This window comes from Ptychodera flava, chromosome 22 (genome assembly GCF_041260155.1).
Source record: "Ptychodera flava strain L36383 chromosome 22, AS_Pfla_20210202, whole genome shotgun sequence".
Lineage (NCBI taxonomy): Eukaryota > Metazoa > Hemichordata > Enteropneusta > Ptychoderidae > Ptychodera > Ptychodera flava.
In genome coordinates, this window is record NC_091949.1 from 13,579,034 (window position 1) to 13,593,738 (window position 14,705).

General features: G+C 38.5%; 1 protein-coding gene across 1 annotated transcript; it reads right to left on the reverse strand.

Moving 5' to 3' along the window:
• Positions 1–128: 128 nt before the first annotated feature.
• Positions 129–14,702, reverse strand: LOC139122733 (nuclear receptor coactivator 4-like). Its single transcript, XM_070688404.1, has 7 exons — positions 14,593–14,702; positions 12,218–12,374; positions 8,096–8,349; positions 6,627–6,885; positions 3,583–4,025; positions 2,775–2,910; positions 129–1,965 (listed from the first exon to the last, which is right to left on the reverse strand). The coding sequence occupies exons 2-7, from the start codon at positions 12,341–12,343 to the stop codon at positions 991–993; spliced, it is 2,193 nt and encodes a 730-aa protein (XP_070544505.1). The 5' UTR covers positions 12,344–12,374; positions 14,593–14,702; the 3' UTR covers positions 129–990.
• Positions 14,703–14,705: the final 3 nt, after the last annotated feature.

Below are 14,705 nucleotides of genomic sequence, written 5' to 3' on the forward strand. Positions count from 1 at the left end.
TAGACGTTGCGTTGAAAATGAGCAAAGTGCAGCATTTGAACAATTTGGGGATTGTTAATATCTTGATGGCAAGACATCAATCTGCATAAAACCTGACTGATCATTTGATTGTGACGTGACGCAGGCACACAAGACAGTTGATAGAGAGTGGTTGAGGACTATTCTAAGTCTATGAATGCAGCGGTCACACACAAATGTGGGATGTCCAAAAGAATGAAAAATGGAGTGTCCATCTTTAACTTGGTTTGTAAATCTTTATGATGCAATGCTAAGCTGAATCAGTACTTTCAACTTTCATTTTGTATGATAAGATTTTTATATGTTGTGTGTCGCATTACTCTGCTAAATCCTACTTGCTGGGTCAGTACAGGAACCTTAAATCATCACTCCAGAGTTCATACCCCTGATCTAACAAGGTATATGTAGCTCGAGTAACTGTTCTCTTAAGCATTTAGCAATTCTGAGCACCATTTGGCTTCATTATTAAAAGGATTGTCTCAGTTTAAGTCACATCGTTTTGTCAGATAGCCGGGATGTCGATACTGCATGACCAATCAATCAGCTCAGATTATCCTCGCGCTAATCACACATACACGGAATAACATGAATGTGAATCTGAATTTCAAACTGGTAGTTGCAATCAGAAGCCAATTCTGAACAAAACTTTTGCGATGCCATGTGTTAATCCTTTTGGCATATATGAAAACTAAATGTCACTTCTAGTTGGATTGATACTGTACATCTCACAGCAGATGTCCCTGTGCAGATGTCAATAAATCCATAATTAGATGTTAAAATCGTAAAAAAGCAAGCAAATATATTGCTGACATCATTTCTAATTATCTGTGGCACAAAACACCTTTCTCCTGAATACCACTATGAGGGTCAACAATCTGAGTAAAAAAATTCATTGAAAAGCCCTCAAAAGTTTGGGAAAAGCAGGATAGATGTTTTGAAAACTGTTGAACGTTCACAAAGAGATTATGCAAATTAGTGTGTGTAGTTCAACAGCCACATGTGGTTGTTGACTGTTTTCTGGTGAAAACATGGAAATAATCCGTCGTTTTCGGTCATGTTGATTTCTACTGTTTTCCCTGCAATACTGAGTGTTTCAAGGTCATCTGACACGTCCATGGGTGAATCAACCAGCAGCCATTTCTCCCGCTCACTTTCATCGTGATTAAAAATTTCTGAAAACCCTGTGTCTGGGGCAGAGGCACTCATCATCTCATCTTTTTTGTCTGTACCGTGGTTTTGCAACCAAAATGAAGCTGTTGCATCTCCGTGAAAGGCTTTCAATTTCTCTGACACAGTGTTGCATTCTTTCATGGGGTTGGGCTGGGAGTTCAGGTTGGCTGGTTGCGGTTTCACCCACATGGACAAATCAGCGGAGTTTTTATCAAAACATTTCATCTCCGTGCTGGTGATACTCGGTCTAAAGCATGACTCTTTCGCTTTGTAGCCGGGCAGCCAAAATGAATTATTTTGTGGGAGGCTGTGCAGGTAGCCATCTAGGGGGGAGTGTGTGGTTGTAAGGCATAATTTTGTGCCACCTGTTGTGCGGTTGTTATTCAGCCACTCAGAGGTTTCAGATGCCTGTATCAAATGGAAATACTCAAAGACAGCACTCTCCTTGGCTTCCTCATTCAGTGTCTCATTGGTCTGAGGTTTCAGCCAATCAGACATGTTGTTTGAAACTGCCTTACCCCATTCCCCATACAGATCATAGCGGGCCTCTGATTGGTCGAACTGTGACCCCATGCAATGAGAGTCACACACGCACTCAGATGGTTCGTGACACTTCTCATTAGCCATGCAGACATCTTCAAGGATCTTGCAATCACTGGCAGTGTCTTCTTTTCTCTCCTTGGCGAGCCACTTCTCTTTCTCTGATGGAAGGTCCTTGAAGAGCTTGCCCATCCCATCACTGACACACAGCAAGGTGTCTAGGTTTTCAATCTCAATCTGGTGGCAAAAAACACAGAACCATGAGTTTTATGCTCAATACTGAACAGTTGAGTTATTGAGTTTCTGATACCAGTACGTGAAAAGGTAGCAAAAAACGCACAACCGTGTACAAACATGTATGCAAAATACAACTGGCGTGAAACTGTTATGCACAAAGTTTGCAAAGTTTGAAAACTAATTTCAAATATGCAACATGACTGTCTTTTAGCATATGAAATCCATCAAAATAACAATTGAATAGAGCTTAATTTCAGCACAATGAGTGGTTTAGTCAATTTACATTATTTCTTGTGTATCTCTTCTGAGTTGACTTTCAACACTTTCTTTGATGTTATGCCGTGGCAGACTTTAAAGGGAGGGGGGTTCATCGGAATTCTGCCGGTGTGATTGCGAACAATGTATTTCATGCACATTATCTAGACGCATCACGGCAACAGAGCTGCAAAATTTAAACTTTACAATGTACATTATGAGAAACATGTTTTAACTTTCATCAGTCACCGACATACCTTGGATACAGTGTTTACATTGGTCATATGGGACCCATATGACATTTGTGAGCAGTTCCGATGACCCCCCTCCCTTTAACATTGGTACAATCACATGTTAATCTTCAACATCAGGACAATCAAACGGTAGATTTTTTTAACATTAGTAAAATTAGAATCTCATTTCTGTTGTTAAATCTTCATCACATCACTCTAACAATTCAACCGAGATGAGTTCATATCATGTTAGATACAAAATGACTAAATTATGAGCCATCTAGAATTTTTTCCAGCTTGTCTCTGGTTTGGTTTTCTCACCTGTTGGACTTGAGATTTGGATGCACCACAGCAGCCAGCGCCAGCTTTGCAGTCTTTCTTCTCATTTTTATTTTGTTCTTCCTCCTGTCTGGCTTCATACTTCCACAACCAATCCTTTACATCATTAGAGATCTCTCTGTAATATCGATCAAAAATATTCACTTATTAGACTTATGTGAATCCTTTCCCATATCACTGGACCCAAAGTAATGATACTTTTAACTGATTTTTCAGTATTCACTTCGTCCTGCCAAGTTCAATTTCACCATCAGGTCAAGTTGGTTAAAACCATTAAGCACAAAATGCCCTATATGGTGCATTTTAACAAAATTTTTAACATTTGAACATTCCTGAAAATATAGATACTGTAAACATGATTTTTATGGACTAAAGCGGCTATGACAGACCTAGCCAAGTGGGTGAAAATAGATGTTGTTTTAGCTCAATATCCTTTTTTACTGACTTGGCAGATGGCAAAGTGATACTGTCTGGCAGGGAAAGGTTTAACAGCAGTTAAAATAATTGTGACATATATTGTTATAATTGATATTGACAATTTTATCATGACGTTAAGCTGACCACCAATGATAATACTGCATAATGAATAATAACATTGTTAAACACAAAGACGTTTTATATGTGTGACCCACATTTGTTAGTATTGATGACTCATTCTGCATTGAAATGTAAATAATTTGTCACTTGAATGTAAGTATTCCAACATCCTTTTAAGTGTTGACCAAAATTTACCTGACATACAGAATGAAGTATGAACTGCTCTTACAGAATGAAGTTGGTGACAACTGACCTGAAATATTTCATCACAGCGTAGGGATAGTCTTTGCCATAGGTGTACGAAGCACGGATCCTATCAGCATCCAATAACCAATCCACAGACGGTGAAGACGATACTTGATTGAAGTATGGTGTGGTGGCCGTATTGACCTCCATGTCAAGTTCTTCATCTGCAGCACTGGTTGCTGATGTGATTTCGCTGCTTTCTTTGCTGTGCGACAACATGACAAAATCTTCCTCTGATGAGGACTGGCTTGTGCGATAACCAATGGGCACGTGGTGAAGCCATTTCTGCACGTCTTCGGCCCTCTTGACTGTGGTGGTCTTTGATGGTTGAGGGCGCTTGTTGAATGGTGGGAAGGTTGTCTCTGGTATAGTCTCAGCTGGTGAATTGGTTGGCGTTGGTGCTTTCATTAGCCAGTCCTCGGTGGATCTAGCCAAGTTCGAGGGACCAGCCTAAACACACAAAAGAAATAAGAAGTTTTAATTTGTGCTACGCTGGCTATATATTCATACACAGTGTTGCCGCCAGGACGCGCCCTTGCGACAATGTCCCCAAAACGGAACCCATTGTCCCGCACTCTTGCGTACTACGGGTCACCTCGGGTGCACTCGTGAGTCGACTGTGATGGGTGTAGTCTACAAATAATATCTGTTACTGACGATGATATTTGTTTTGCATAATTATTTTGAGGCTTACACTCACATACTTTCGGAGCTAGGTATATGATTAAAAATAATTAAAACGCTGCACTTGATATCATAATTTGCTTGACTGTAGTCCGTCTGAGCTCTGATTTGCGGCAGATATGGTATACTGCTTCAATTGCCTGAAAGTCAGGCATAACGACGCGGACCTGGTCGCTTGAATTTTATTCAGTGAAACTAATGTGTTACAAAATAAAGCAAAATTTGATTGATAACTGCTTGTTGTCCCCATAATGTACAAAATGTCCCCAAAAATAAATGGTAATGGGACACAGTGTCCCCTGATGTAAACCTCCTGGCCGCAACACTGCATACATGTCAAATTATACAGCAATGTTAATAAAATCACACCACTTAAAATTTTAACATGGAATTACATTGGGAAACAACCCATTTCACCACAGTGCATAGCACTAGCTGATAATCTACATACCAGCAGTTTTGTCGAAATATCAACACGGGGATTATATGTTGGAATGTACTCAGGTTGTTAGACTATAACCTCAATCATCTTCACCTAAATACTTTCTTATAAACACAACAACCAAGTGACTGGACTCTCAAAAGTCTAGGCAGCTGTCAAACTTCTCACCAGTCCAAGTTTCAGCGACTCTTACAGATTTACTCAAAACATGCTGTTATTCCTGCACCAAAGCCATTTTACAAGTATCCCTGGAATTATTTCAGGCAGGTTATTTAGACATGTTTTTACCAATATTCACTGAACTGATTTGTTTTGCTTTCATGTGAAGAGGACCTTGAACTATGACATGAGCTTTGATCTGACAATAGTCTGATTCTGTACATCACATGATTCAGACAATTGTCAATATTCTAATCTAACCAAGTCATGCACAATCACAAAGTAGCCGAGATTGCTGTTACATTATTTGGAGATAGACTACAAACCAGCTGACATCTGAAAACAATAAAATCCTGTGTAGTCTACATGGGCTGTGAGGTCACTGACCTACTTAGTGTGCCCTTGTCTCATTTGACCACATTAATATCTACTGTGCTTGGCAAAATGCATTAAATCAAAGGGTTATGATTCTCTGATAATATTTACAAATTTTCCAAAACAATGGCATGGTACAGAGCAGCACTCCAAGAAAAAAGCTGACAATGACTTAGAAATAGAATTGTTTGAAATTCAAGTAAAATTTTATGTTCATAACATCGCATTGTTTTCAGAGCACATAGGGTAGGTAACATGCTATGAGTATGAACAAGAAACTCTATTTTGAGAACAGCATATTTCATATGGGGCCCTAAAATGAAAGTGAACTATTCAGCATAATTAAGGCCTGAGTCTTGCCAGGAAATTTAACTACAGGATTACAATTTCAATGGAAAACAAAAGGCTATGACACCCCCACAATCCTTTTACAGACTAGAACAAACTCGATCTCTGGGATCAACCCACAACCTTTAAGGGAATGACTTGTTCATCATATCATCAAATTTACCATACAGAAAGATGAGTCAGGAGTCACTACAGCTAGAAATAGAAGAACTTTATCCCAATTCTTTGCAAAAGAGAAGAACTTTGTCCTATTGATATTGCCCCAGTCTCTAACATGCAAAAATGTGGCCCTTGCCTTACTTTACAACAACAGATTTCTTTGTTGAATGCAAATTTTATGATTTTCTATCAAAAAAGTGATATTGAAGACATTAAACTCATTCACTATAACAGCATAACACAACTGTAGACAGGATCACGTTTTGTGAAATTTTTCAGTAGTAAACATGCACAAGTCATGGTTTTCATTTTGACAAACACAATTTACAAAAGTTTTTGTTAATAATATCTTCTCTGTCTATAAATAGACGAGAAGCTAAGAAACAGTCAATGACAATCTCTTTCTTGTACTGAAAAATTCACCAGTGTTAATAGACTGCATAATCTAGTGTACATGTATGTGGGCATCCACATAAAAAACATTTTGATATCGAGGTGATAAAAAACAGAACACTTTGAGCCCAACTGGCTGTCCTCATTAAAAATTCATTAAAAACTTTCAAGACCAAATGGTTGTCTATTTTCAGAAATACCAGTTCATTTCTTGTGGCAAAATTGGAATAGGCTATAGCTGTTTTTAGATCCCATCATGGTATAATTGATATAGGGGAAATATGGTTCCTTTAACTGACACAGAAACATGAACCCCAGTTGCTACAAATATCAATAGTAAAAAGTTTTCAAAACATCAAGTCCCCTGAAAATGACTATCGGTAAACAAAATCAGAACCATTTATTGTCATCTACATACAATCACACACTGACCATAAATGCCTATATTATCACACGAACTTTGACCCCTCTATTTGCATACAAAGACTGACCTTTTGCTTCTGCTCTTGGTCCTTCAGCTCTGCCAGTGTTTTGTACAGCACATGGTGGTCCAGGTCCTCGTAGTCTTCAAACGGAGACGGCAGACTGCTGCTTGGTAGAGTTGGGTCGGTGAAGGCACGTTCCTGATTCACGCTGACACTGCGGCTGTCGATACGGCCGAAACCATGGATCACGTCACGGATTGAGTTTCTATCAGCTCGGAAGCAGATGCTGGCGTTCTCTTCAGGAGTGAGGTTAAGACGAGCCATTCTGAAATGATATGAAATAAAAATATGTTACTTCATAGTCTACTTAGGATTCTAAATACAACATCTATGTATAGAATGCTTCCTTAATCTTATTCTGCCAAGTTCATAGGTCACTTTTAGGTCACGCTTGTAAACAACAGTGAGACATAACATGTCCCATATATATTGCATTTTAACAAAGACTTGAGCGTAACGCCGTTAAAAGGTCTCTGAAAACAGAGATACTGTAAGCATACTTTTTACTGGCTTGACCCACTGTAATATACCATGTCAAGTACACAGGTTTTGGCTCAATACTGCCTTTTACTGAGTTTGCAGATTTGGAATGGGCTGGCAGGATTGGGTTTAGAATGAGGTCAATAAACTGGTAAAAAATTTGATTAAAATTAAACTAGCCATCTGTACTCAAGAAGTTCATATGTCAAGAAATACGTCAACTCTATACAACAGGTAACATTGAAAAGTGTGAAATAATTCACACATATGGACTGGCCGTGAAGGTAACAACATATGTTTGTTTTCCAGAGGGCGTCAGAGTTGCCCCACAAACAATCTGTTTCATGAGGCTGTAGGATGAGGGAAACAGACTTTTGGGGCTACTCAAAAACCCATGGGCAGACATATGTCTGCTGTTCCCTGAATAAGGCCAGTCAATGAGTGTTTTGTAATACACCTCATCTGATTATCTCTCTCTGAAACACCGAAAAGTTCTTTTGCTGTAACTCGTCTTACAGACAAAATTGCCATCTCCTTTTACTACATGTTCTGAAATGTGTGCATAGATGGCTGTCTCAATCAAACATACCCAGTGAACAGTTGTTGTAAACTATTCACTGGGTTACAATTTTGAAAACTGTTAACTGGCAAATGACTATTAGCATTTATCTGTGGCAAAATGATTAATACCACCCAGTAAAGAAAAGATCCCATCATGTTATGTATGTTACAAAATGATAACTCATCTTTTTTTGATTCTGAGTAAGACACTTTTTTAGAATGTTGATGTAAGATTTGCAATGGACCCTTACCAGCTTGTTTGCATTTGAAGCTGGATAGGTATATGAGTAAAAGTGTAACAAGGTGAGTGGGGCCAATTGTATTATAGTAATTTATGAAAGAGATTAAATGCTGTAGAAGTTGGTACAAATATGACGTAATGAGAGAAACATGAATTGTGTTTATCCTATAGCATTGACAATAACAATTTATACCTGTTGAGATTCTCCATGAGTTGTCGTTCTACTACTTTAGGATCTGCATCCTCATGTAATCCCTCTACATACTGCTGAGTGTAGGTAATGCAGTTTCTCAGTGACCCCAAGCACTGATTCAACTTGGCAAGCTGCAGACGTAAACTCTCCTCCTTGGCATGCTGGACAGTCTCCACTTGGTTCAACAACCACACTTCACGGTTTCTCAACGCTTCAAGTTGCCGACTGATACAGCTGTGGATCTGACCCTTGACCTGCAGCAGAACCAATCAGATTTTAGGCACGGGGAAAAATTGGATGCTTACTCTTGGATCTGATCTGTAACAAATACCATTACTATGGTACAAGGCTTTAACCCTTTGAGTGCTGTAATTTTTCAAACCAAAATTTTAGTGCAAGATTTTACCAATTTTTTTGGATTTTTCTGGTAATTTTGGACCAAATGGACATAACATTTCATTGGCTACAGTTTTTCATCAAAATTTTGGCAAAAGTCTGAAAAAAATTCACTGGGGATACATTTTATAAAGGCGACAAAAATTGGCATTCTGTCATTTGTCTCTGTGGAAGTGAATTTTTGATCAAAATACTTTCCCTCCTTCTGGATCACAACCATTCAGAGGTTCAACAAGCTGTATGATAACACAAACTATTACACCAAACACTACACAAATGCAGGGTAATAATACACTACTTGATTTGACGAAAAATTCATGAAATGCAAAACCATGAAAACTGAGCATAACATACTCTCACCCTCTAAAGTATCAAATGCCACGGTAGAATTATTTTGATTCAATGTCAAACCTATTTCCTTCCACACACACAGGATACATGACATGTGTGAAGGTACAGTGTGCCTTAGGACAGATTTTCTGACTCTCAAATTTTTCCAATACTTTTTTCTGGTCTACCACTTGTGGGGACTCATTTTAAAGCTCTTTGAGTGAGAAAAATTTTCACCACCTTAGTTTTTCAAAAATTTTTATCATACCCCTAAACTTAACACAGGGATTTTGGTCATTTTGATTGTTTGAATATCACTCAGTCTCTAATACCAAACTTTGCATGGTGACCCATGATTATTATTCTTGATTTAATAAGAGAATGGTTGAGGAAAGTTTGAGCAAAAATGTAAATATTTCACTTTTGAAGTGCATACTACTTGAAATGCTTATGCATATGATTTGATGTTTAGATTAGAAGGAAACACAACATTACTTGAAGACTGGCAGTTGCTTTTAGATAGGTACCCAGTTGAGTTGCACCATGGCCCTCTCTTGTTGTTAATATTAATTCATGCGTCAGATTATTTCCACAAAGACTGGCATACATGTAAGTTATACTTGCAGTGATCGAAATAATCGGTGGCAATGGTGGCATTTGCCACCAAAAACTGTCAATCTGCCACCAAAATTTTTTTCTGGTGGTATTTTTCTGCCACTAAATTTTGGGTCATCTTGTCATCGATCCTACAGCTTGAATGAAGGAACACTAGTCTGAAGGAACACGCGTTGTCTGACGACGGAAAAACTCATTAGCCAAAAAAAAAAAAACCAAACTAATTGCGACATTTTGGCATGAATGAAAACACAGCGTGAATCCAAACTTGTGATTGGCTAATCTCCATATCGATGACAGCAGCTTTTGTACACTGGACATGTTGTTGCCCTATGCAGTCATACGACACAAGATAAAAGCATGTTGTGACATTTTGAAAACAAAGCCAAACTGCAGCCTGCATGAATTAAATAACAATAAATACTTGCAATTCATTAGCCAGTACAGGGCTCAAAAATTCCTATCGCCCAACGCCCATGGCTAGTGAATTTTGCGTTCGGGCAAGTAAAATCAATATGCTTCCCGTCCGATGGGCAAGTGCACCAGCGGTTGAATTAACTAATTACTAAGCTCTGGACAATTCAAGCTTGAAAACGTATTTCATTAGGTCTGTACACGCCTACAATCATTGTAAGTCCTTCAACTCTCAAAAGTTTTTTCTGAAAACCCTTGAAAATCCGCCAGACATCGCAAAATAATCGTTCTTGCTGTTGTAAAACAAAAAAAGTCGTAAAAATACAGTTTTGCGACATGTTCTCTCCGACGACACGGAGTGAACTCACTGTTTTGTATGTGTGCCGTAAAGTGGTATGCTCTTGACAGTGGTTGCCATTCTCTTTGTGCAAGTGCAGTATGAGTCGTATGACAGTCGATCGGCTTCACGCGATAGTGTAATTGAACCCTGTGCTTGGTAAATGGATGTAAACTTATTCGAAGCCATGGATCTCGGCAATGCTTACTGTTCAACGTAAATCAACACCCAGATGAAAAAGTACAAGTTTACATCGTAGTCGAAACGGGCTCAGTCAACCAAGGAGGCCACATATTGCAGCTACGTAGTGCGTGAGATGCAGACAGTTTCAAATTACGTGACCTTGGTTGTTAGGGATCGGCTCTCACTTACAGAAAACAAATCTGCACTGAAGAGTAACGAAAACGAAACTTTAATCTGCTCTCTTGACGAATACATTTATCAAAATAAAACTTTGAAAGACGGCTGTGCTCAGTGAGTAAACATGTAAACAAAAAGGGTTGCAGATGTACATGTGCGTATGCATTGGCAGATAAACACTAGCAGAGCAGTTGTTTGTGATCTCAGCTTGATAATAAAGAGCAGCAGCCAGCTATGCACATTGTAAATCACACAATCACTTATTACTCTTATGCAAAGATTTTAATTTGGATTAGGTTGTGGAAAAATTCCAAATTCAAAGATGTTTTCTAGATGGCCAAATCTACAGCAAAAAACTAAAGTATTCTCACATTTCTTCTGCGACATTTCAGATTTGGTAATAGTCCTTCAGTTTAACAAGAATGTAGTTCATGTTTGAATGTGTTTTTTCCCTCTTTGAATTCACTTCATATGGCCAAACTCTTGCTTTCTGTTCAAATTACTAGTACAGTTATTAGAAATTTAGGGCAAGTAATTTTTCCTGTCGGGCAAGTAAAAATGAAATTCATGCGTCCCACGGTTGGTAAGTTTGAAAATTTTTTTTCGAGGCCTGCAGTATGGGTTGATTTTTTGTGACGTGTATTCACCATATTTTCAAGAATTTATAAATTAGAATGAGTATGTGGCAATGACAAAATGTTGTATTATACCGATCACAAACTGCCACCAGATTTTTCATAATTGCCACCTGATTTTAAATCCGGTGGCAAACTTTTGCCACAAGAAATAAAAAAGTATTTCTATCCCTGACTTGGTACATAAGACCTCTTGTGTCGGCTCCTTCAGCCCTGAAAGCCTTCACAGAAACTTGAACCATGATGTACAACAAAACAATGCCTTGACATGACTATACCGCTTTTCCCCATATGCTCAGTTTGTGAGTCAAAGAAGTGAGAAGGCCAAGCACCTATTTGCGTGAAATTTGTTGTTTAATCCCAGACAAAGGAATTCCTTCACTTCTTTACCCCATTTCTATGTGTTCAAGTCCACTCCCCTCTATTGAAAAGAACGTGGTTACACCACAACTCAGATGCCAAAGGGTCTGAAGGTATCTGCATGTGGGATACGATTTAACTGAAAATATCAAAGTCAGTAAACATTGATGACAGGGATTGGGAATAGTACGTTGACACTAGCAGAGATTGGTGACAGCAGAGTTGTGGCCGGGTAGTCTGGTTGCCATTGAATGGAGCCTTTCAGGCTGGCCAGAATTGTAAGTTTGTGATATTTTTGAAAGTCACGATACGTCCTAGAATAAGAACTACCGTTTCAAGCTTTTTGTTGCATTTCCTCCATAATTATATTTGAAAATATCACAACTAGCTCTGATCATAATACTGTGGCCCTCAGGCGCTAGCACGGTGAAACCTCCCTACCAGCCAATGGCTTACTTCCTTTGGTGTCATAACAACAACACGAGACAATGATTGACAAGTTCATGTGACGGAATCTGTAAATCTGATTGGTACAGATGGCATTCGGTGTATAAAAATTTCAACTTGATCGGATTTATGAATGAAAGTACCCTGTAATTCATTCAAGCAGAAAATTAGTTCATGGGATTATATATAATGACACACATTACATATAATTACTCCAGAATAACGTACCTCAAGTCCGCTGATCTTCAAGTTCTTCTTGGTGTCTTCAACCTGATGGATAGCATCTTCCAAGATAGCAATGTTGTGCTTGACCTCATTCACAAGCTGTTGCTGTCTGTTCAAGTTGCAACTCATGTCTGATTCTCTGCCAACATTCACTTGAACACTGTAAAGATAACAACGCCTAGAGATTACCCTTCAACATGTTTTGAAAATATAAACATGTATCTCAATCATTTGAACTGAAATGATTGTTTCCAAACTGTATGCTTGGACATGTTTGAACAATTCAAATAAAAGTTGGGTGCCACCCCTCTTGCTAAACAAAAGCCAGACATGCATATTTTTATCAATAAGCCTTAACAAAAGTTAACAAACTTCCTGTCAAATCTACACAACATAGCCAGTGTTTTTGCTAAGGTTTGGGAATATCGGTAAATGATTTGGGAACCCTGTAACATTGCTGCTGTCCCCTAATCTGATTGCATTGATATACCAAGGGGAACCCCGGTAAAATGACTGGGGAACCCCGGTAACATTTACCGGGGTACCGGCCTTAACAAAAACACTGATAGCAGTACTTGTCTTAGTCTATGGAGAGACAATAACACTGTAAATATCATGTAAAACTGTTTGTGTAAGTTTTTATAAGGGCATTGTTCTGTTGGCAAATGTTACACGAATATTCAAATGTACCACATTGTGTAATATACATATAAATTCCCAAAGTCGTTAAACCTACAGATGGAGCAGTGGATCAGAACACCAGCTGAAACTGTAAGCTTCATTTCATACTCACACACAGACAAAAACTAAATTTTACCTAAAAATGTGTATATCTGTCAAGCTTCTTTGAATTCACTTTCGCTTCAAAAACAGTTTTCAAATTACGACTTTGACAATATACCCTGGAGTTTTCCTAGGGTCTGTGCTTAGACTTGATTTGAACAAAACTATTTTTAATCTTAGATTTCATCTCAAATGGGATAATAACCAAAACACTAATTGTTCACATATTATATGAAACAGACAAATGAAACCACTATTCTACACAGAAACTTTAGTTTGGCGACCAATGCATCCAGAAGAATGTGAAAGGGGTATACTTTCAAAATGAAATATCTTTGACCAATAGGAACCCAAAAAAGGATCTCTAACTCATCTGTCTATTATGATGCTTGCAAGAACCAAGCCTTTCTCCACTAAACAGACTTTAAAAAATTACTGGTAATCTATGGACTCTTGCGACCTCTGCTCTGCCAAATATAGACCACTCGTCATCCACATTTGTTTTGGCAATCGTAAGTGTGCAACCTCAGTTCCTCCACCCAGAACAAGGCACCTTGTAGTATGCAGGGTTAAAACTGGACCCTGGGAAAGCTTGAAATGTATTTTGGACCTTACATTCAATGCATACATGCAAGTGTTACAACTATCAATGACTATTTCGTCGCTTCACATAATTTTTCACGCAATTTTAAGGGACGGTACTAATTTGTATGTAAAGTTTCGTGAACATTGAAATATATAAATGAAATTTAAGATTATTACCGTATTCATGGGGTACGGAAATAGATTGATGAAAAACTAACTGATCCCGACGATCTTAGGTTGGCAGAAAAGAAATATCGTAAAAAAACTTAAATGTGCATTTCTTAGTGTTCCAAAATTATAATACAGTGCGTCTTTTAATTTAAAGAACTGCCACATCGCAATGCATTGTTTGCATGACTTAGTGGCCGGCCCACTTACATTTTTACTGTGAGTAGAGGGGGTTTCCCGTTGGTGTTATACACGAGGGGAACTTCAAATCTAAATATTTATTTCGGCTAGGCTGCTATTAGACTTTACCATTTCAATTTCGTGCTGTACGCAGGTAATGACGACTGCAGTGTTGATGCAACTGTATGGTTTCCTTGTCCTTTTGAAATTTGATGGCAGGCGGTGCATCGCAGCCATTTTGTGTCGCCATATTGTGGCCCCATTCATACACGTAGACACAGCACAAGACCTTGTTCGAACTTGGCCTTAATTTAGGTATTGTACAAAACAAGGGCATCTATACGCGACAAAAACTTAACATTGATATACTTAAATGATAAAGGATCAGCGGACAAGACAAGTAGCTCGGCGGTTATCACAAACAAACAACCAACAAACTACCAGGGCATGAAACAACAACTAAATTGTTGAGGTTCTCAGCATGTTACTCGCCGACATATTGACGATCGACTGACACACCACGTTCTTCATTGATTAAAATGGCAAACAGACGAAATAACTATCTGTCAAGAATTATCTGAAGAGAATGATGAAAATCTAGCGAAACGATTGCAAAAATCGTTTTTAAAAAATACAGTAAAAGACGAAACTAAACAACTCACCTTGAGTTCGAAGGAAGACGTCAAAATACTCCCGTACCGGCACTTCTAGCTGTGCTATGTGGGCCTACTTGACGTCACGTACAAGAAACCAATCAACACGCGTCTTACAGCGT